We start from the raw sequence: 24,006 nt of genomic DNA on the forward strand, positions 1-24,006 counted from the left end.
TTAATGAGACGATTAAGCACTCCTTCCACTTCTAATTGTCCCCTTTGAATGTGTGTCTATCACGTGGGATCGTCAAATAGATTATCATTAACGTATTAGCTTACGTTCACTACTCTTGTTTGGAGGAGACCTACAGTTACATGGTTAAAGACGGACGACGTCTCTTTCGCAGGAGCCGTACGTTTTGGCACGTGAAATTTTAGAATAACCTTATAGGATGATAAGCAAGAATAGTTGAAGAGTTTGTTTGCAAAAACCGATAAGACCATATTTGCCAAATGGAGATATTTGCGATTAAAGGTAAAGAAAAATAAGGAGGATAATAAAGTTTTTACTTCTTCTGACCATTACTTCAAAAATGTACCTTTACTATGTAGTGACCAATATATCATTTAAAAGGTATTATTTTGTACTCTATGCCAGAGACCGTACTTCAAAGTCGTCAAAAATGGACTTATCGGTTTTTTTTTGGAACAAACTCTTCAGTTTTTCTTTTGCCCTTTTTTCTTCAATTGAGGTAATGCCATTTGATATTCGTCCATGTATAAATCACATTCTCATGTAAACAGACACACTTGCTCTATATGCCTTTGTTTTGTATGGGAGGCTTCATTGCGTTTACTGCTGGTAAATCTCACAGGCTTGTATATAGCTGTAAGAGCTCTCTGAACTGACCAATTATGGTAACAAGATTAGAGGGAATCATATTGGTTATGTGAATAAGTGTCAAAGGTGATGTTTTAAAAGGCCAATGTTAATACCAAGATGATTATTAAAACACTCGTCATGTTTAATTTGTTCGTGTCGAGGATCACTGGGTGAATACACTGTAGCCCTATGTACTCAAAAGCCTGTAAATCGACTTAGTCGCACACGCACAGAATTTCCACTTAGTTTGTGTGACAGAAAAAAAAATGATCTGAATAATGTAGGTCCAAAAAAAGTTCAACTAAATATCTCAATATAACTTCAAGGTGCTATATCACATTCTTTTCTTTGTCGATCACAGATGACCGACATCTGATGACCCCAGCGTATCACCTAACTCGTCCTCACGGTGACGAGTTTCATATCTCGTATTTTATTTGGACTCAATTATTCCTTTTGGTTTTGTTTTTGTTTTTTGTTTTTTGTTTTGTTTTTTTCCAAGAGGCCTAACTGGCTTTTACATATCGTGTGCTTTTCTCTTCAGGTCAATGGCATACCACAGCAGCTTGAGTTCCATTCCTGTCGACCGGCGATTGACACTCGCCTGGAGTGACATCACCGTGACCTTTGATCCCAAGCGAGGTCCCATTGACAAATTACGAGGGCGCCCTTCACCTCCGCCAACGCGTATTCTGAAAGAAGGTATAGGGCGTATGATAATGTAGACCAACACTTGTCCCAAATAGGGTAATATTTGTTATTCCGAAGGTTTATTAATCCGAAAATGAATTAAGGTTTCTTAATCAGAAAAAGGGGGGGGGGGGAGAGAGGATGTGCGTACTAACAAATCTTCGGAATAACGAACCTTATTTCATTCTCGGATTTACGAAACTTCGGAAAAACGAACCCTTCTTTTTTTTTTTCATTGTCGGATTAATTAACCTACGGAATAACAAACCTTCATATCCTGATTATTAAACCTTCAAAAAAAAAAAAATCTCTGGAGTAACGAACCTTACTTCATATTCTGCTTACTAATCCTTCGGAATAAAAGATCTCTGCAGTAACAAACCTTCGGAGTAACGAACCGCAACCATCCCAAATGATTGTGTCTGACTCTGTAATGATTAACGATTTCAAGTTCTCTGTTTATTTCACATTTCACTTCGACTTTAATCAAAGGCGTAATTTCAGATTGTAAGAAAGAGTTGATTACAGGAAGTGTATTGTATGCATTGTATTTGTTGTATTTTTTATTTGAAATGGAAATAAATAATCAAAACGAAAAAAAAAACGAAAAAGATATGAAAGATGTTACAACTAATTCGTGGACGTAGGGTCTAACAGGTTTTAGGACTGCTAGATACTCTAGCTTATTGTTTAACGCAATCCTGACTGTAGCTAATGCTCTGATTTCAACTTGGCGTTTACATCCTTGGGACACGAAAATTGATAACGTATTCTTCTTTCTTGATGTAAATGCAAACAAACTGGGTTACAGACAGTACTGAAGTGTTGATAACGGCAGGCTCCTCTGGCATAGCTCATTGTGTAGAAGCTATAGTATACTAATTTTCGTTATCGTTGTGCTTAGAAGTAGCAATGAGTTCTTATCACAGATGTCTGAATGTGTGGGTGTGTTAAAGGGGAGGGGGTTGTTCTTATAGTGACTGTATGCGGGTCCGATACCAGCAGAACTAATTAGCCGAGGTTACGAGATTTAGCATAATACATGTATTATCTGCTTCTTCTTGTATATGGCACCACATGTCTGGTTTTTATATACTGTTCGCTGACAACAGTCAGTAGTGTGGGACAAATCAAGAGAGTTCGGTGTTCCTCGACCGTTTTCCTGTATGTAAAGTGTAGAAGGCCATTTCAACGGGTTTGAACCCTGTCATCATTTGTGCATCTCCTTTACAGGTCCACTTTTTTTTTTGCCCTATCCAAGGAATAGATTGTTTTGCCCCTTACAAAAGACGGTAAAATCTACAACATTCAAAATCATTACATTCAAACTGACTTTCACATTAATGCATGTAGTTTATTTTATCTACTTGAGCTTTAAACACCAAATCTAATTTACAAAATTTGCATAAATATCTGATATCAAGTGTGATAGTGGCGTAATCATTAGAAGCACAAAATGATAATTATAGGCCTATTGAAAATGATCGCTTGACAAATATATGATATTGCAATACATAGTAACTTCTGATACATCAAAATGATTTTATAATCAGCCTGAGATCAACATAGCATTACACAAGAAACATGGAATTCGTAACGGAAGGCAAAGAAGAAAGAGAGAGGAAACCTTACATCAGGCTAATTAATATCAAAGTTAATCAAATATTAAAGTTAATTGGCTAGTAAACTGCATCGAAAAGGCTCAGCTACACTCACTGGATTGGGATCCTGCGTTCATTTGATTGCAAGGGAGGCAGGCTACCGACTGAGTCACTTTGCCGCGCCCATTTCTCACATTTTAGTCATTAGATTGATACAGTGCACTATCCACCGGTCATAAAACGAACACGGTTATAACAAAGTTCTGATTACAACGAAGCAAAAATTCAGGCCGCATTATTATTCGCTCTTGTTTTTTGTTTATTTGTTCGATTATAACGAATTAGGACTTCGTTATAAATGGGAGTCCACTGTATCTTTCGAGATTTACAGCGAGAAAAGGTGAGCGTGCGAGACAGAAGTGCCGTCTCCTGACGTCACGTGGTTAGGCCTGTACTAGTCTAGCTTCTGGACTCTTTTTACTCGTAGGGGTGATTCAGTGTACGCGACAAGCCGTATGAGGGCGTGACACCCAAGGATTGCGATACGCCGAGAACTGCGATACCCGAGACGCGCGCAGTCTCTCTTATCGCAATCAGAAAATTTGCGCCCTCTCTTGGTCGCACCAAGGAAAAGGGGACGGAGCCCAGACTAGGCCTGTACCCGCGTGTCTCACAGCTCTAGTCACAGTTTAGGGCCTAACGGTTCTCCTTTGTAACAACTAGGTAAGTATTGGCGATGGGGAATATAAACTTTAGCCTCGATGCCTGACGAACTAGGATAATGGTTGGGTAGTTTTCTTTTTCTTATCGTTTGCCTCCTCCAAACTATATGAGTTTATGTTTTGGCCAGGGTTGGTTTGTTAACTTCAAAAGTTATGACCGGTTTTGGACGAGATTTTCAGGAAAAGTTGATAATGTCGGTAAGGGCGGTGAGTTGGCTCAGTCGGTAGCATGTCTGCCTCACGATCACGCGGCCCGGGTTCGAACCCGAGTCTGCACTGTAAAAACATGGGTGTTAGATTTAACACCACGGGTGTTAAATCTAACACCGATCAAACTTCAATAAAGGACCACACCCACAGGTGTTAAAAATGCACTGTGATGGTGTTGAAAAGTGTTCACCTGACACTTCGTGGTGTTAATTTGACAGTGTACCTGGTGTTATTTTGACACTGTACTGGTGTTAATTAAAAAATGACACCACATGGTGTTGATTTGATACTTGTTGGTGTTAATATCAATGGTTTAACACCCGTCCAGCTTCAATAAGGGACCACACCAGCTGGTGTTACTTTGGTGTAAAATTATTTCCACATTTTTTCAAAAATCTAGTATTTTAATGTAAAATTCTTGATCGTCTTGTTTAAATTAAGAATCAACAAGAAGTGCAGTTACTAAGAAACTCTTCAAAAAACAGTTTAAAATTTGGAAATGACACCCGGGGGTGTTAATTTAACACCATAAATGAGCACCAAAAATTTAACACCAGCTCGGTGTTCACTATTTAACACCGGACTTTTTGCAGTGTGGACTGAGCAATGTTGTGTGTAAGCATACCGTCCCCTCTAGCAAGAGGCAAAACACTCTGTCCCTCGGATAGGACATAAAATGGAGGTCCCGTGTAAGAGAGAGTAACAACTCATGCACGTAAAAGATCCCGCTTCATTCATTCATCGCAAAGAGCAGGGTGTTTAACCCGGTGAAGTGGTCCCACCTCACACCCAACTGGACCCCATGGAAGACTAGCTTAACGTAGCTGAATATGGGCTATCCAGCCATCTTCTCAGATGGAAAATGAATCAAACAAATCAAACAAATCACTAAAAACAAATCACACCAATTTTGTAGTGATCCGCACCACTGTCTGGATCCAGATTTTTTTTTGTTAACTTTTTGAAGGATTTTGTGAAAAGCTAAATTAATATTGATCTAAGTTTGCTTCCAAAAGCAAAGGGTATATTCTGATGGTCAAAAAATTTAAAATGCAGAATGATAACAATGAATGTTGTTGTTGTTATTTTAAAGATCGAAAGAAGAGAGAGAGAGAGAAATGGGGCCCTATACAAATAATTTGCCCCAGACAGCACTTATAACATAAAACAAACATTATAGATCTTAAAGAGATATAAACAAGAATGTTAAATGCATAACAAGTCTCCTCGAGGGAGCTCATATCGTCTCCACGAGGGAGCTCATATCGTCTCCACGAGGGAGCTCATATTGTCTCCACAAAGGAGCTCATAAAGTCTCCACGAGGGAGCTCATATGATATTGATGAATACCTCATATTCTTCAGACAAACTCAAATAACTACACAATACACGCGCGCGTGTACCGCACACTAACTCATCCACGTGCACACACTCAACCACATACACACACCTTCAACCACGCACAGACACATCCATATCATGGTTCAACCCAAAATAATGTACAGTATTTAAATAGAGCACACACACAATGATATGTTTTTTACAAAATAGATAAAATTACTATAACTGTATCATTGTTCCGAAAGAAAGAAGAAGAAGAAAAAAATATATATACAGTGTTTATATCAAGGAGCTCTAAGGCGTTGATACAGAAAAATATTTGCAGCAAACAACGGAGAAATATGATACAGATATAATCCTGGAATCAAAGACGTATGAGTATACCTGCGGGCTTCAAGCCCCAAAAAATAAAAAGTACAATTTAGTGCCAGAAAGTGGGAGTCATAATAATCTTCAAAATAAATTCAAACCACAGATTTAAAGTGCTAATTAGGTGCAGGCGACTCATACGAAAGGGAATTTAATAAACATTTTAAGTTGTTCTCACCACAAAAATGATGAAAAGTGTATTATTTATAAAATCACACTATAGGTATATGAACGAAAGGATCCCCTGTTCTTGCTAGGGAAACGCACGCAAGGAACGTAAGACAATATACATGTATATATTTTATATAATAGAGGCCCATTGAGGGAGATGCCGGGATCTGCAGCAGCGAGTGACTCCCCAAACCCGCTTGCTGCAGATTCCGGCACCTATAGGCGAGGTGGACGGATGGAGGCCTCGACGTGACGGCTGACCAAGGTGGGCTTGTTGTCGGAGGGGACCGGAGAGCGATGTCCGCTGCGAATGTCGTGAAGGTCTATTACGCTGAGGATAGGAGAGATTGAAAATCCTTCCCCTGTGTACTGGGAAGGGGAAAACGAGACTAAATAAATCATAAGTGAGATATATCACAATCAAGCATGAAAAAACAAAACAAAAACAAAACAAAACAAACAAACAGAAAAACCCACATATCATTGATAAGCAGATATATGCCAACATGACGTGTGTATAGGCAACTCGCAATTATTTATGAAGATGTATGATACATGTACATACATCTTCAAATGCATTCCACAGCAACGTGGGAGACACTATTAATAAACAAGTAATTGATAATAACAATAATGCATAATAACATATAATACGACGACTCACAAAATATCTTGAAATCTACGTTTGCAAAATGATAAAGTACATGTACATTCTGCAAGACTTTGCAAAGTCCATGCTACAGCAAAGTTTGTTGGTTTCCTTGACATAGGCAATAACTGCGTCCAGAGCTTTGTGATTTGCGAGTAAATCAGTGATGTTTAGTGATTGCTTATGGATAGCACGCATGAGATTTGTACGTTGATTTGTGTGTTGTTTGCAGTGTAATAGATAATGTTCCACGGTTTCCAGTGCATTGCATATTGAGCAAAGACCAGTGGGATGCTTACGGATAATATGATAAAAAGTTGCTAATCTGGCTCTGCCCATGCGGAGTCGGTGAGTTATTATTTCATCACGTCTGTTCAGACTTTCAAAGGTGAAGGTGTTTGAGGCACAGGGTTGGATGTTGAAAAGATGGCGTCCTTTCTTAGACGAGCGCCATAACGCGTTCCAAGCGTCAAGACATGTATGTTTAATTACATGTCGTATATCATCAACACTTAGAGGAACACTGATTGTAATGTTCTTACGTAAACTTTGTTTGGCAAGATAATCGGCTTTTTCGTTGCCCGCTAGACCACAATGAGCTGGTACCCATGCTAAAGTGATGTCACACCCAATCATTACAAGATTTGAGCATTTAAGAAGGACTTCATTGGGAAGGTCAAGGATATTCGAGGTGTGGTTATTCAAAAGTGTCAAGGCACTGAGAGAATCTGAGAAAATAACAGCTCTGAGAGGGGGAGAGGATTCCAGCCATGATAGGGCAAGAAGAATTGCTACCAGTTCTGTACGACAAATTGAGATGGGTGAAACCCTTTCACTTATTTCATGACGATAGTGAGGTACGTAAATTCCAATGCCAGAACAGTTAGTGGAGGGATCATGGGAACCGTCAGTGTAAATTGTCAGGTGGTTTGAATATGTGGTCTTTATGGTTTGAAAAGCAGTTTGATGTTGCGCTGAAGGGAGGGCGGTCTTGGGACATGAGCTGTGAAGAGAGAAGTCAATATTGGGATGTTCAATGGACCAAGGGGGACTGGGATAAACATGCATTGGTTGCAGCTTTAGGAAAGTGTCCGTAAGCGGCTTTACTCGGAGAGCGAAAGGAAGTTTGTTTTGTGGCCATTTATTCGAAGAGTATTGCCAGCAGTTGACAATGGCTTTTCGGACGGGGTGAAGTGGGGACAGTGTGTATATGTAGGCGCAGTAATTGAAGGCGGCCCTTTCACGGCGTATATGGAGTGGTGGTTCGTTACATTCTACTTGAAGTGCATGCAGGGCGGTGGATGGTACCGCGCCGGTGCATATTCGAAGGGCATGGCCCTGTACTGTATCTAGTTTGCTTGAAAGGAGCGGGTATAAAGAACCATAGATTTCACAGGCGTAGTCGAGATGAGGGCGGACTAGAGACCGGCAGAGTAAGAGAAGGATTTGTGTATCGGCGCCCCAGTTTGAACCGGTTAGCGAACGGAGGAGATTTAACCGTTTGTTGCATTTCATTACGATGTCTTGAACATGAGGGGACCATGACAAGGAGTAATCAAGGGTAACCCCTAGGTATTTATGAGAAGGGACGACTTCAAGCGGAGCGTTCTGGAGACGAATGCAGAAACCTGTGGGAGAAACTGGGCGAGAGTGAAATATAACCACTTTAGACTTATTAGTAGACAGAGAGAGTCCATACTGTGTCATCCAATCAGAGATGCTATTCACATCGGACTGGAGTTTGTATTGATGTGACGAAGACTGGTAGAAGAATGCCATAAAGCGATGTCGTCAGCATACATAGACACGTTTGATGCACAATAATGTATAATTTCATCAATAAACAAATTGAATAATAGAGGACTAATGACGCTACCTTGCGGGAGGCCAGCTTGGCATGTACGAATGTCTGAAAGTGTGGAGTTTATTTGCACCTGAAAAGTTCGTGAGTCCAGAAAACTTTGTACCCAGCTTAGAAGTCGGCCTCGAAGTCCCACTGAGTAAAGTCTGGAAAGCAGTACCTGATGATTAATAGAGTCGAAGGCTTGACAAATGTCAAGAAAGATAGCGACCGTATATCCTTTACTGAATAGGGATTTCCTTACTTCGGATTCTAAGCAAAGGAGATTATTGAGAATTCTACGATGTCGGAGGAAAGCAGACTGATGGGAAGAAATTAAATCGTATTTATCAATAATGTACGAGAGTCTACGGACAATCATACGTTCCATGAGTTTACATACAATAGGTGTGAGAGAAATTGGGCGGTAGGAGCTGATGGAATGTTTGTCCTTGCCAGGCTTTAGTATGGGCTTGATAATGGAGTGTTTCCATTGGGGCGGGATCACAGACGTTTCCCAACTCATGTTAATAATCTCTAACAGAGAGCAAAACATATTGTCATTTAAATGACTTAACAACTGTTTGTTGATTCCATCGCCCCCAGGGGCTGAGTTCTTGGAAGCTTTGATCGCCATTTCGAGCTCTTTGGGAGTGAAAGGAGCGTTGAGAGGAGAATCATTGTCATGTATATAGGATGGGGGTTGGGAAGTAGGGAGAGGGAGAGTGGGAGTTAAAGAAGGCTTTTGAGAGAAAGCAACTGCCATAGCATTGGCGATACAGTGGGCGTCATGAGTATAAGTATTGTTTATAAGTATGGGTGGGAAGGTACTCCTGGTGTTATTGTTAGACAATAGTTTTACTTTGCACCATACATCTGAGAGTGGGGAAAAACGGTTCAAAGAGTTGCAAAAAGTAGTGAAATGAGAACGTTTGGCTGATATAATGGTGCGCCTGGCTGCAGCATTGAATTGTAGATAAGCGATTAAGTCATCGTAAAGATATGACTTATCAAGCTTGCGTTTGGCACGATGACGGTCGCGGACAGCTCTCGAACAGGCCGCCGACCACCAGGGAAGAGGTGGGCGACATGTCGGGGTCTGGAGGGGAATAGAAGCATTAGCAGCTTGGGTAATACATTGTAGAAAAAGATCATACAAATCGTAAATATTTGCTGGACGGGAGCTGTGTGAATGATGTAACAATTCTAGTTCACGCTGAAATAATTCCCAATTGGCTCTTCGAAAAGCCCAACGGGGCGGAAGATTGTCATGATTTTGAGAGGAAGCGCTAGGTATGGAAAGTCGCTTTAATCGCAAAGTAAAATGAACACTGCAATATATAAGGTAATGATCACTCCCGAGGGAAAACGGGGATACCGACCAGTTACAGTGGGGGGCTAATGACGGAGGAACAAGAGTGAGGTCAATTGATGTGGAAGATCCTCTAGCAATGTCAAAGCGTGTTGCTGAGGAATCGTTAAGTATAACAATATCGTGATCATTGCAAAATTCAAATATGACTTTTCCGTTGAGGTCCATAGTGGTTCCTCCCCATGCAGGATGGTGGGCGTTAAAATCTCCTCCAATGACATAGTATGGCAGGCAGTCGACTGTAAGTGAAAGTAAATCTTGTGTGGACAATCTTTTTATGGGATTGTAAAAATTTATCACAGTGACAGAAACATTTCTATACAGAATATTGACTTTTAAGCCCTCTAGGTGAGGGAAATAATGAACATTGCTGAAATTTACGTCTTGATGAATAAAAATTGCACAGCCACCTCCACGTGATGAGACGCGATTGCGCCACAGAGCAGTATACTTAGGAATGGAGAAATTTGTGTCATCGTGACACCAGGTCTCTTGCACGAGGATAACATGTGGGGGAGAAGGGGAAGAGTAGATGTGTTGAGTCAGCTCCGCGCCATTAGAGGGGAGCCCTCTGGCGTTCCACTGCCAAATAATGAGGTTCAGATCCATTATTGGTTCTGGTGTAGGAGTTCGAATATCTTTTCCTGGGAAACGACCACATCGAAGCAAGTGTTTGCAGATTGAGCAACTAACATGATTCTCTTGTGGTCAGAATCAGCCGCATGAAGATTGTTGATAACTGTGCTCACAAAGGAGACTAGTTTTTTCTACTAGGAGAATGGATGTTGTAGGAGGGAGTTGCCGTTTGTTAGTTTGAGTGGAGGCCGTATTTGTATCTGTGGGGACTGGGAGGCTTCTGTGAACCTGGGCCCTGTCAGTAGCCTGTTGGGGTTGAGTAAATGCATGGGTCACATTCACAGTGGTAGGATGGGAGCGAGAAGTAGTGATGGAGGAGGCGGTAGGGGTGGACTTGGAGTTATGAATGGGAGCAGGTATGGTGGATTGAGGAGGAGAATCGGGCACATGAGGACCTGGGAGATGTTGCGGGTCAGATTGATCTGGGTTAGAATAATCATAGCCTGGGTGTTGGATTGGGTAACCTGTAGTTTTTTGGCAGCTTCAGCGTAGGAAACATGATTCAAAGTGGAGTAATTTTGCACTTTACGTGCAAGTTTGAACTTTGGGCAACCTGCGTATGCCGCGCTATGGGGGCCCCCGCATCGCAGACATTTTGGATTGGATTTGGACGGGCAAGAAGAGAGATCATGGTTTTCTCCACACCTTACACAACGCTGTTTAGATCTACATGTATCTTTTGTGTGACCAAACCTCTGGCAGTGAAAACAGCGAGAAACAGGGGGAACATATACACTTACTGGGAAAGTTTCGTAGCCAATGCACACTGATTCTGGAAGTGAGGGGCAGTCGAAAGAGAGAACAAGTACATTGGTTGGGGTGGGACCATCGTTTGATCGCTTTGAGATGCGCTTAACTTCGGTCACATCCTGGCCCGCCAGCGCCTCCTTGATGTCTTGTTCCGTTAACTCGGGCGAGACGCGTTTGATGACACCTTTTAGAACAGGAGAGAATGACTTGTCGTTAGTGACACGAATTGGGGTTTTGCAGAAATCATTCAGTTCCATAAGAGTACGAACCTGTTTAGGATTGAAACATTTGATAGTGAAGGATTTTTGTTTGCGTTGGACTTGAGACACTTTTCCTACTAGCTTGTTTATTTCACGTGCGATCTGGATGGGGTTGATGAGAGTAATGTTTTTGACTGTGCCAATGATAGTTACATGCGGGTTGAAGGGAGGACGGGTGGGTGTGTGAAACAGATCAGATTCGTCATCGGAGTAGGGTTGGGAATTCGGTCGTTGTCTTTTTCGTGATACTTCAGTAAAGCCAGTGTCGCGGCTAGGAATCGGAGTGGGGTCAGGTTCTATCTCTAAGAGGTTGTTGGGGTTTTCTTCGGAGTCATTAGCGGGGACAATGAGGGGAGGGACGTCCTGAATTCCAGACATGGCCGCCATTGTGACGGCCATGTAGGAAGAGGATCGAGTGGGCCGGATAAACAATAAAGTGGGGCAGGGAGAGGCGAAATGAATAAAAGGGAAAAGGAGGACTAAAGGCGCACCGGACCGAATACGAAGAAAAGGAAAAAACCAGGCAATGACAAGAGAGACCAAACGATAAGGAACTCTAAAGAAAGTCTGAGGCCTCTCAGTTATAAAGTAAATAGGTCGGATAGTATAGAACAAAGGGAATTACAAAAGAGAACGCGTGTATAGAGGAGGTGAGAAACAAAATGGCAGCTACATGTAGCTACACACTATAGCTTTGGCAACGTGCAGCGACCGAACACTGCAGTTTACACAAGTATACACAGAATCAGATGTATTTTGACACCTGGGTGTAAATACACAGTGGATATATAATAACACAGTAACAGACAGATAATACTTTCCTTTCACAAATAAACTACAGGTGAAGTCAATCAAAGATAATGGATAATACTAATAGTGGATACTATAACTCAAAACAGAGGAAAATAGGCCTACACATCTAAGACAAAAAGAAAAATAATAATTAGACAATATACTGTTCGCTACAATGAATGATAAATGATCTTACGAAGTATATAACATCAACACAACAAAGTAGTAAAGTAAGTGATAACATGTATAAATCACGGTAACTCAAACTGCATAGGGCGGAAGCTTAAGAGCAGCGGACGTGCACGCACTGCGACAGACTGTGCAAAGCAGTGCTTGACTGCCGTGAGTCGAACAACTTACGATGATATGCGTTGTCCTTTGCTTTCAGATCCGCAGTCAAATTTCAAAACAAGTTCAGCAGAAATGTGTCACATAAGGATCAAATAAATGAAAAACAGGCTCACTCATATGATCAAGAAGAACAAACAATATTAATCAAAGCTGAAAGGCAGAAAATAGATGCAAAATTCGGTTAATAGTACAAGTAGAACCGCGAGAGCACCACGGCACGTCCGCACCCTTCGACCTGCAAGAATAGAAATACATTCATTGTACAATGAATGTATGACTACAATATAACGTGAAAATAACTAAGGTGGGTGGAAATGAGTTGCTATAGGCGGAGGTCTGCGCTCTACGAGTGTGTTTCTAGTTTTAGATACTACTCTAAAAGGAGATTAGGTGATTCCACCAAAGAACAACTCGGGAAGTCGCAGTGAGTAGTTATAGCAGTCTAAATGGCGACGCCCTATGGGAAATCGCGTGTTGTAGGCTAATCGGGGGTGTTCGTTTTCCATGGCCCCTGTGTTAAAGTTGGACTTAGAATTTCTCCATAGACGCTGTAGTTAAGAAATTGGCCGAAATTTTCGGTGACGGTCCTATGTTATAACGTGTGATGTGATGTTGATATTTTGTCTAAGTCCGAGATATGGTGGAACTAAGAATTTTTTTTTTTTTGTGATGTGTTATATGGGTGAAAATGTCTTGGTGACGGTTGTATGTTATAACGTGTGATGTGGTTGTGAAAATGTCTTGGTGACGGTTGTATGTTATAACGTGTGATGTGGTTTGGATTCGGATGGTGAGGACCGTGTGAAGATTGTACATGAATGTGTTAGTACCGGTTTTGGTGTTGCGTTGTGTGCGTTGTGTGCGTGTGTGCGTGGCGTAATGTGTGGTTGATGTGGGCGTGTTTTTTGTTTTGTGTGCGATGGGGAGTGGATTGGAATGTGGTGTGATTGGTCGTAAAAAACGATTGATCTTAAGACTACGAGACTAATTAGTTACACGTACAGGACAAGGGTTGTGAAGAAAAGAGTCGTTGGATAAGGGGCTCTTTCATATTTCTTTGTTTTCTTCTTTATTTTCTTATTCTTTTTTTCTTCTTAATGGTGGACATGCGTGGAATATACATCAAACATCGAGGTAAAGAAGTTCGTTGGTATTTCTTCATTTTTTTTTTCTGAATGAATGAGGAGTATGATATATACAACGAATAGTTTGGAATGGCGTTCTTTTACATTTCTTTATTTTCCTCTTTATTTTCTACTTCATATGTTAATACGTGTGGTATAATTATGTTAGGTTTGAAAGCATTGTAAACACAGTGAGAATATATCATCGATAATAAATCTATCGAATTATTAAGTTTTAATGATTCTATGCTTGTAATGACTAGATATGACTATACAGCTTAGCTACAAGGCAGCGAGAACTCGACATTTTTTTTTATCACTTTCCTCGATATCGGTTATACAAGCGAGCTATGTCTATAAAACAAATAGCGACCGAGTTATATTGATTTCCGTTCTTTATCTTCTTTTATTGGTAACACAAGTGATATACGAGAAACATGGTAGAGACGCATGTACTTGGTTTAAGAATTAGTATTACAAATGTACTAAAATTTATCAGAGATATAGCAATAACATATATATCTAGGTCTATATTACAAAGGTACTAAAAATTAACCCGAGATATACCAATAACATATATATCTGTAGGTCTATATTACACTATACCTTAACCCGTTCCTTCCGCGATTTCCCGAGAACTGTTATCAAGCAGCTTCGTATACGTATTAACTTCTTTGCTTCCGACCGACGGTAGATTCGATATCATTGTGCTGGTGGGCTATACACCGTGACAAGTCGATGTCGTGATTTTATATCGCTTACTGATAGTTTTTACGAGTTTGTTCTACTGATTTGGTGAATTGTAATGGAAGGATACCTGTGAGATGTCTATGATAGTTCTGTCAAGAAAAATACCATCATTTCATTTCATTTATTTCCACATTAAAATCAACAATCATTACATTTCAAGTCATAGAATAAACAAATTTATTGTAGGGGACCAATTAAGGTCTTTCAGGCTGGTTGGGAATAGCCACCAAAGTAAATACAAGACTTTTTCAACTTATAATGATATATAGGTACACAATAAATAGGACAAAAACGGTACACAATCAAAACAGGCTGAAGAAGAAAAAGAAAAAAAAAGAAAAAGAATGAAATACTGGCAGAATATAAAAAAAAACTATGTTGCTATGAAGTACGAAAGTGCGTCTTAAATTCTTTCTGAAATGCGGCAATGACTTGCAGTTTTTCAGTTCCTTTGGTAAATCATTCTACAAAATGGGACCTTGATAAAAAAAAAAATGTTGACTCGGCTAATTCGGTTCGGTAGAGGGGAGGACGAAAATTGTGTTGGTTTCTTGTACATGTATTATTAGAATGAATACTGCTGTTGAGATGTGAACATTGTTGTATATCGGGGTAGGTAATGCACCGAATAAATAATGTTGCATAAAGATTCCTGTTTGAAAGCAGATTATATCTTGAATTGGTAATGTATTCATTTTTTGGAACAATGCAGAAGTTTGCGACAAGTAATGTGATTGGGTTATAATACGAATAGCTTTTTCTTGCAACAAATGCATACTTTTCACATTCTTTTTAGTTAACAATAACTCAAATAAGATGAAATGGAAATGGTCGTCTGAGTATTTCAGCTATCGTGGATTCTGATATGAAACGAGAATCCCGTCGTGTGAGATCCCTTCTTTTTAAAGTTACTGAAGTGAAGGAATCAAACAAAAAACACTGCTAATCCCGCAAGCTGTATATTCGGTATATACATAAGAACCTGACTGGGACTTAAATGTATATAAAACTCACGTTGTTACTCTTCGGACTGTTTGATGAGCAAAAAATAGTAAAACTGAATTGAATAGAACAAAAAAGCATTTCACCCACAAACTTGCACGGCACATACAGGGATTGTATATAATAACCACCACTATACGAATTGATGACATTCAATCCATTGGGACTCACCTATATACCAAGGAAACATACTCTGATACATGTAGAAATCATATAAGAATGAATTAACTTAACCGAAGCTAATTAATCAGACACTCTGCTTGTCATTACCCCTCACAAATGTAAAGCACTATGCCCCAGGGAACGGCACCTGACAGTACGATAGATTTACCGAAATCAGTGGAAATGATATGAGCACATTCGACCGTACATGGTGAATGAATTGAAACGATGTGGGCGAGGTTTCTCCCCCTTTCAAGTTGAAGAGAAGTTGTGGCTTACAGAAATCATTTTGGAGATAGCGATGTTGCATAAAGTCACCATAAAGTGTAGATACCAGTAATGCCCTATTTAAAAAAAAAAAAAAAAAAAAAAAAAAACCCGCAACAACAAAAAAAAAAAAAAAAAAAAAAAAAGAAGCAAGCAAAAGAAACGTACCTACCAAAGAAAAGGAGAATACAAATCAAGGAAACAAACATACAAATGGAAAAACAAAACAAAAGAAAACAAAGCAAAACAAAACAAAATTTTGGTTATATCATCTCACAGTTGCAACGGTGCCATTCCAGAGGAGAAGACTGGAAACTACGTCTTTTAAGACATCCCCCCCCCCAAAAAAAAAAGTGAAAAATCTTAAAGAATTCAGAACATACAGATTCTTATCATCGATGACCTCTCATCATTCGAAACACATTTTCTTAACGAACCATTTGCTACAGCAGATTGTCGTCCCACTTCACAGTCACTTCATTCCGAAAGATTGTATTACAATTGCCTTCATGTATATGATATAATATATTGAAAACTTAACATCGACAGCCCTTTGCTCATCCTTTTCAAACATTATCTTGTTTTTGTGTGTTTGTTTGGTAGTTGGTGTTGTCTTCCTTCTTTTTTTTTTTCTTGGAGGTTTGTCAAATCAAAAGTTACAAAATATAAGGATTCTCATTTTCTTCTCTTGTCAGTATCTGGAGTGTCCGGTCCGGGGCAGCTAATGGCATTAATGGGAGCAAGGTAAATTGGAAGATTTTTAAGATACCAATATAAAGGTGATGATATATACTTCATTTTTTATGGAATTTCCAATTGCCCCCTACTTACTACAAAGTTCAGGCAATTATATGTGATGGTAATAAACCATTAGAGTTCACTAGCGAAGTCAAATTCATTGGGTATTTGTAAGGACTAATTAACAGTACACATAATGCAAATAACTATTTCATTCACTTGTACAAAAAAAAAAATCCATTCATTTTCACCGGAATACATCTGTCTAGCAATTGAAGGGATGGTAAAGTATTTGTGGGGATGAGGATTGAGCTTTTAACTTTTTGCAAGAAACTGAGACACCACTTATGAAATGTGACAGAGCATAGAGGAATTCAAAGTTTATTTGATAAAAATCTGTTTTGAAATGGCTGAGAAGTATAACAAAGAGATAATAAAAGGCGGGTCCCACCTTATATAAATATTGCTTGTTTTGGATATGACAGCCATATCAAAATCAATTTTCATCAAATGAGCATTGAATTGCTCTTGAAATTACATGCTCTTTCATATTTAATAAGATGTTTCTCATTTTCTCACCCCCCCAAAAAAAAAAAAAGTTAGAAACCTGAAGCTAGGCGTCAACCAAAATTATACCATTCTTTTAAGTTTCATGCAAGCTTCGGGAAAGTTTTGTGGTTTTTAGGAAACGTCTCTTTTGTAATCTAATAAGATGGATTTCGAATATGTCAGAAAATTGATCGACGTTGTACAGTAGGTACTAGTACGACAGATTTTGTGTGTGTGTGTGTGTGTGTGTGGGGGGGGGGGGGGATGGCCCCCAGTTCCACGGCCTCTGTTAAGTGTGTGCATGTTCTAATTTACAGTATAGTGATTACCATTCCATTTTCTCCCGTAATCGACTAGCGGGGCAGGAAAGACCACGTTGCTGAACGTGTTGACCAACCGAGGAACCTCCGGGCTGGAAGTGAAAGGCACGGTGTTGTTAAACGGACACCCTGTTACCGAACTGGGCTCGACAGCCGAGGAATTGATTAGCTACGTTCAACAGAATGATATACTGCCACCAACGTTGACAGTCAGTGAATATCTGATGTTTTCTGTGAGTATGACAAGTGCAGAGTCTTGTCTTTTAGGGTATTAATAGCTTTATTGAGGTGAGTGCGACAGAAAGAACTTTATGCCTAATCCTGTTAGTCTGGAACGAGCAATAAAATTGGTTTCTTCCCAGTTAAGTTGTTGCTGTTATGATTTGCCAACAGAAGTAAAGATCGAAGTTTCTTCTAAATGTTGCGATAATTTTCGGTTATTGACAGTTAACTATAAAAGCCAATAACACTTATTTCACAATCCTTTTTATAACCCCGGTGAGATAACGGGATGGATAGAAATCCCCCCCCCCCCCCCCCCGATGTCGACTGGACGGCGGTTAGGCGGTCAGTCGGTCGGTCGGGCGGTCGATCTGTCGGTCGGTCAGTTGCGAGTCTTGTGGATCAAACTACTCCGTCATTTTTTGTGCAATTGACCTAAACTTTGGCATGACACTGTGTGACCGCTATCATGGGTAGATGTATTGTGCGAGACACCTTTTCTTCAGTATTGCGTGATGCGTGGCTGAGTTAATAACGACTAATTTTCATGAAAATGATATTAAAATGTCGTGGATCGAACTACAACTCTGAGTTTTAAAGCAATTCAATCAAAATTCGGTACATGTGTGTAGTTGTACAAGACACCTTTTCTTTTGAATGTCAAGGAATGTGTTATCATGGCAGCAGCAGTTTGTATACAAATTATACAAGCTTTTGTGAATGGAATTACTCTCAACTTTTGAAATTGGACTTTGAAATTGAGTTGGACTTGGAGACATATGATCGCCATAATACTTTAGTGTGAAGAAGCACTGTAAACATGTGAAAAAAGAGAAAATCGTCAATGGCAACTAATGTGTTGCCACGGTAACTGTTTTTAAATGAAAATCATACAAAAATATTGTGGATTAACTTCACAATTTAGGCCCTAATAACTCCATCAGTTTTTTAGCATTTGACTTGATATCTGACAAACGTGATCACTGATACATGTGCAATCTTTATCTTTTATCAATGTCGAACCGTGATTGTGTTGTCATGGTAACTTTTTGTTTGGAATGAAAATTATACACAAATATTGTGGATTGAGGTAACTCCAGCAGTTTTTTAGTATTTGTCTTAAAATTTGATACACGTGACCACTATAGAATGTAAACCTGTAAAACATATTTTTCGTCAATGCCGAATTATGTGTTGCCATGTTAACAACATTCTTTCAATAACACGGTACAAAGATATTGTTGAACGCGCAAATAATTTCCTCAGTTCTGAGCATTTTACTTGAAATCTTTTACCTGTGACTGCTAGAGTGATAGGTGTGTTAGCTTAATCTTTCATCAATGTCAGACAATGCACTGCCATTGTAACAGCACTGTTTGAATGAAATCATATGAATATATTGTGGATTGAGCTAACTCCCTTAGTTTTTGGCCGGAATATTAATTACAGTGATATTTCTATAGTTGTAAATACTGTAAACACTAAAATAATATTCAACAATCACCTTTCACTCACTTTGTTTTTTTTTTCTTGTAATTTTCCCATTTCCAGCGAAAATTCATACTGTTGCGAAAACGCAAGCGTTTGTTATAATTATCATAATGACTATGCATCATGCGTTCTCTTACGTGAATTGAATAACGCGATCACTATTATATCATTCCTTATCTCGCACGCTGTATCTTTATTTATTTCAAAGGCTACGATGACGACATATAAACGTCTGTCACCTCAAGACATAATCAATAAGGTCGACGAACTTCTAACCCAGGTAAAATTAACGTTGAAATTTACACAAAAATAGTTTAAATATAGTACAGTCCGACTGCCTAAATGAGCGGGACACAGTGCTGAGCGTTCGCCAACAGACCTCGATCGATTGTGAATGTGTTCTGCACGCGAATCTCACTCTTTTACTCCGTGAATTAAATCTCGGAATTCGATTTGAACTAACTTTCTGAATTCAGGCCAGTGATCCGTTTAATATGCTCTAATGGCAATTCTTTAAACTCTGATTATCTAAATATGCTACATCATATCTTACTGTCCTTCTTACTTGCAAGTGATTGTGATAATAATTTCTGAAATGAAAGAAGAAAATATATGCTGTCAAATTCCATTTTAAAGCTGCTTAAAAAGTGCTTAATATGAACAAAATAGCCCTTCCAAATATGTATCAAACTGCATGTCTGTAATAATTTGTGGAGATCTCATTTCTCATGTAAAATCTTGTTAGTTTCAATAACAAAATAGGGATATTTATTTTAAAACATTTTCAAATACATGTTGTTGGTATTCCTGTTCATGCTATTGCATTGTCTCCTGAGTGATGTAGTGTATTAACACCGGTGTTGGCGATTCAATTTTTTTTTTTCAATGGATGTTAGAGTTATTCATGACTAGCTTTGGAATCGGAATATTGTTGTTGCAGTGCAGTGTCGTATGCAAATATAAATCAATTCCGTTCATCTTCAGTTTTCCTTACTGGATTGCGCTGACTCCCTCATCGACGTAGGTCCCGCACGAATCTCAGGGAGTGAGCGAAAACGCGTCTCCGTAGCATGTAAGGTATGTCATCGATAACAAATCGATTGTCTATCGCTACAGGTAAATGTGAACCCTGTCATCTACTTTTTTCTTTTTTACCTTAGCTTACTACAAGTCCATTTATTTTACCTCTAACGTCTAATCTGTTCAAAGGTTCCCTGACATTCAAGCTATTGATTTCTACTAATGTGTGCATTGGTGTACAATCACAAATTCTGGAACAGCAACTGTTTGATCCATGCAACGTAACATAGTCATTTCAATGCAGTGCACTCCCGTTATAAAGAAGTCCTCGGGCCGGGCAGTTTTCTTTGTTATGTCGAAATTTCGTTATAACCGAACAGTAATGAATTATGATATAGATGGTAATATTGGCATCTGATTTTTTACTTCGTTGTAACGAGAATTTCTTTATAATCGTGTTTGTTATGACAGGAGTGCACTGTATTTTGTTTCTGAACCTTCTAAGCCACCCCTACCAAAAAAAAAAAGTATTAAATAAATAAATAAATAAATAAAAGATGCTTTCGTGATTTTTTTTTCAACAGTAATGTCTGGTGAAGATAAACATCACAATGCCTGATATCATGCTCAGATACCTTGACTTACCTTGACAATTGCACAAAGTATCACAAAGACAGCTAATTAGTAACACTTAAGAACTTTTCAGTTATGATCTCCACAGCTCTGCAGAAAATGTTCCAGGATTGAGTCTATGGTAAGAAAGGGTGAAGAATTGTATTGCGTGAAACATGTCTTGCCTTTGTTAGCTGGAGCTCCTTACTACCGCAAGGGTCATACATGATGACGTCACGAATGAAATAAACGTATCACACTTTAGGGCTGCAGCTAATGCCCCAGTCACATATAAACACGGATGCTCAATGATCTACATGGTGATCCGGGGAGATCCGGGGAGATCCGGGAAATTCCGGGGAGATCCGGGGAGATCCGGGATAGTTTCGACCTCGATGGAGTGTCGACGAGCGTTTTTATGACTGTACACACGGTATCAACACGGCAGCTACATGGATAAGGCCGGAAGAGCGCAGCGTCTACACGGACAAACACGACATCTACACGGATCAACACGGCGGGTACACGGCAGTCACACGGACCACCCCGGATTGCTCTACCAACACGGCAATTTCCGGATGACGTCGGATGTTTTTGACCTCCAAAAGTTGCCGTGTTGGCCTCACGGATGTCCCCGAATCTACACGGACATACACGGATGTCCAAGGATGTCCAAGACGTCAACACGGATCTCTCCCCGGATCACACCGGATCAGATCCGGGGTGGTACGGGGTGATCCGGGATGTCTATGTGACTGGGGCATGAGTGGGTTCAGAAAAACGGAAAGTTGTGTAATCAAACACATTTGAAGCATAATTATACATTTATAGTCGTCATCAAACGTATTCCTGACTTTTCTGAAGTAAAGACCCAGCCACATCAGCAGAAGCAATTACAAAGTGTGATTTCACAAGACTTTATTTGACCTGTAGATTCAAATTGAGGCATAGGGAAGATGGTACGACCTTGCACACTAACATGAAGTTCATTGTATTCTTGAGTCACTCAGTGGGGCATATTTTATTTATCATCATGTTTTTACATGATTCTTATCAGTTACAACTGAGGCCTGCTATATAGGGGATCAAAGTACAATGTTCTCGTGTTTTTCTCGATTTTTGATGATTTGTTTATTCCCGATTGATTACCAAATAATGAGTTTTAACGATTTGCTTGGTTCAATTGCGCGTAATTTTATCGTAAGTAGTAAGTTTATCGTGATGATAACATTTCATGACGCCCCTCATGAGCGTTTCTAGATCTACAAAATGTGACAGTGTGTGGAAGCTGCTTTAAATTTTTGAATGCCATGTTTAAGTTTCATCAAACCATGGGCGTAAATCCGGGGGGGGGGGGGATGGGGGGATATATCCCCCCTGAAATGGAGGAGGGGGGATGGCCTGTACAATCATCCCCCCTGAAATTTGAGGAAAAAATGGAGGAAGCAGAAATGTGCTTTTATAGCTGAACAGTATTCCATCTTGTAGGATAATGTATACATAATTTTCTCAAGCGCTCGCTCGCTTCGCTCGCTCGCGAAGAAAGTATTATCGACATTTTATGGTCCAGACGTTGACAACGTCAAATAGCACAGGCTTACATGTAAACATGCTATGACGCGAGCAACTCGGGACCATCTGCAAATTATGTACGAAAACAAACAAACAAACAATAACTAAAACCATACCGCCATAATTGAACCCCCCTCCATTTCCTGAATTATTCCTGAAACGATGACGACTCTGATACATCTATGGGCATACCCAGGGATGATCATGTACAGGGGTGTCGAATCTATCTCGGGGAGGGGGGAGGCAAAGAGGCATTTGCCACACCCCTGCGGAAGTGTTGGGGCAGAAAAGTCATTTGTCCCCCAAGCAATTCCCGAGATAAGGACAAATCTCGAACTTTCTTTGTGGAAAATTGTCCAAATACCGCCAGAACTATGCACCAGATTTCGTTGAATTGCAATCATAAGCATGCAAAAACTCCGCTACTGGATCCCTTTCGATAGATTTTGAACACTTTTGAGATTGACGTATTTCCTAGTATTTTATCAAAGAGCGTGCAGCAGATCTTTCACTTACTAAAGCTCCCTCATATGCAGAGGCGTCGATGGGGGGGGGGGGGGGAGGGGGGATGGTACCCCATAAAAGTATTGGGGACAAACATATCATTTTGCTCCTCGATACTCCCGAGATGTGGAAATGTTCTTACTTTTTTGATAGAAAACTGTCTAAATATTTCATCCAAAGATGGCTGAATTTCAATTCTACAAAATAATACAAAATCTCCCTCGTGTAAGAGGGGTTAGGCCTACCCCATGCCTCCTACACCCTCCCTGTTCAGTCCTTTCTACTTAATACACTTTAGATTATCATATTTTAAAATGTTTCATCTAAATTGTGCACCTGGGGGTGTTTCATACAGCTGTTCGTAAAGTTACGAACAACTTAAGAGAGACTGGTGATCAGTTCTTGTGCTGAATTATGGAAATTCTGAAAAGTATAGCACATCAGAACTGATCACCAGTCGCTCGTAAGTTGTTCGTAACTTTACGAACAGCTTTACGAACAGCTTTATGAAACAGGGCCCAGGTCTGTTACTTCAGTTTAGAAAAAAAATGCAAAAGTTCCGTGGGTGGAGATATCTACATGTATAGATACCAACGGAGGGTTCCCCCCCCCAAAAAAAAAAACCAAACAAACAAACAACAAAACAAAACAAAAAACAACTGATGTTGCTTCCAGTAAATGCCAGCAGTTGCGCCCGTTGCGCCCCTCTTAATTTCCAAAGCGAAAAAATAGCTACAAAAGGTGTTTTTGGACCGTAGAATGTCAAAATTTCCAAGCTCGCTCGCTCGCATTTAATCGCAATGCTATTCTCCCGATGTTGCTGAAAGTTTTTGCCCACAGTTGCACCCGGTGCGCCCCCTTGATTTCCAAAGCGAAAATGTATAGCTACAAACGGTAGATTTTGGACTTTGAATTGTCTAAATTTTCAAGCTCGCTCGCTTTGCTCGCTCGCATTTAATCGTTATGCCATTCTCCTGATGTTGCTGCCAGTAACTGCCAGCAGTTGCGCCCGGTGCGCCCCCCTTTAATTTCCAAGGCGAAAAAAATAAAGCTACAAACGATAGTTTTGCGACTGTAAAATGTCAAAATTTTCAAGATCGCTCACTTCGCTCGCTCGCATTTAATCGTTATGCTATTCTCCTGATGTTGATGCCAGTAATTATCAGCAGTTGCGCCCGGTGCGCCCCCCCCCCCTCTTAATATCCAAAGCGATGAAAAATATAGCTACAAACGGCAGTTTTGGGACTATAAAATGTCAAAATTTTCAAGCT

At 39.9% G+C, this 24,006-nt stretch overlaps 1 protein-coding gene across 1 annotated transcript in view; it reads left to right on the forward strand.

Moving 5' to 3' along the window:
• The first annotated feature begins 1,196 nt into the window (after positions 1-1,196).
• LOC140242901 (protein white-like) overlaps positions 1,197-24,006 on the forward strand; it is a 37,891-nt gene continuing 15,081 nt past the window's right edge. Inside the window, exons 1-5 of the mRNA XM_072322648.1 lie at positions 1,197-1,350; positions 16,403-16,451; positions 17,352-17,547; positions 19,236-19,307; positions 20,012-20,104. Coding sequence (XP_072178749.1) covers positions 1,197-1,350; positions 16,403-16,451; positions 17,352-17,547; positions 19,236-19,307; positions 20,012-20,104 — 564 coding nt within the window. The remainder of the gene's footprint in view (positions 1,351-16,402; positions 16,452-17,351; positions 17,548-19,235; positions 19,308-20,011; positions 20,105-24,006) is intronic.

This window comes from Diadema setosum, chromosome 19 (genome assembly GCF_964275005.1).
Source record: "Diadema setosum chromosome 19, eeDiaSeto1, whole genome shotgun sequence".
Taxonomy (NCBI): domain Eukaryota; kingdom Metazoa; phylum Echinodermata; class Echinoidea; order Diadematoida; family Diadematidae; genus Diadema; species Diadema setosum.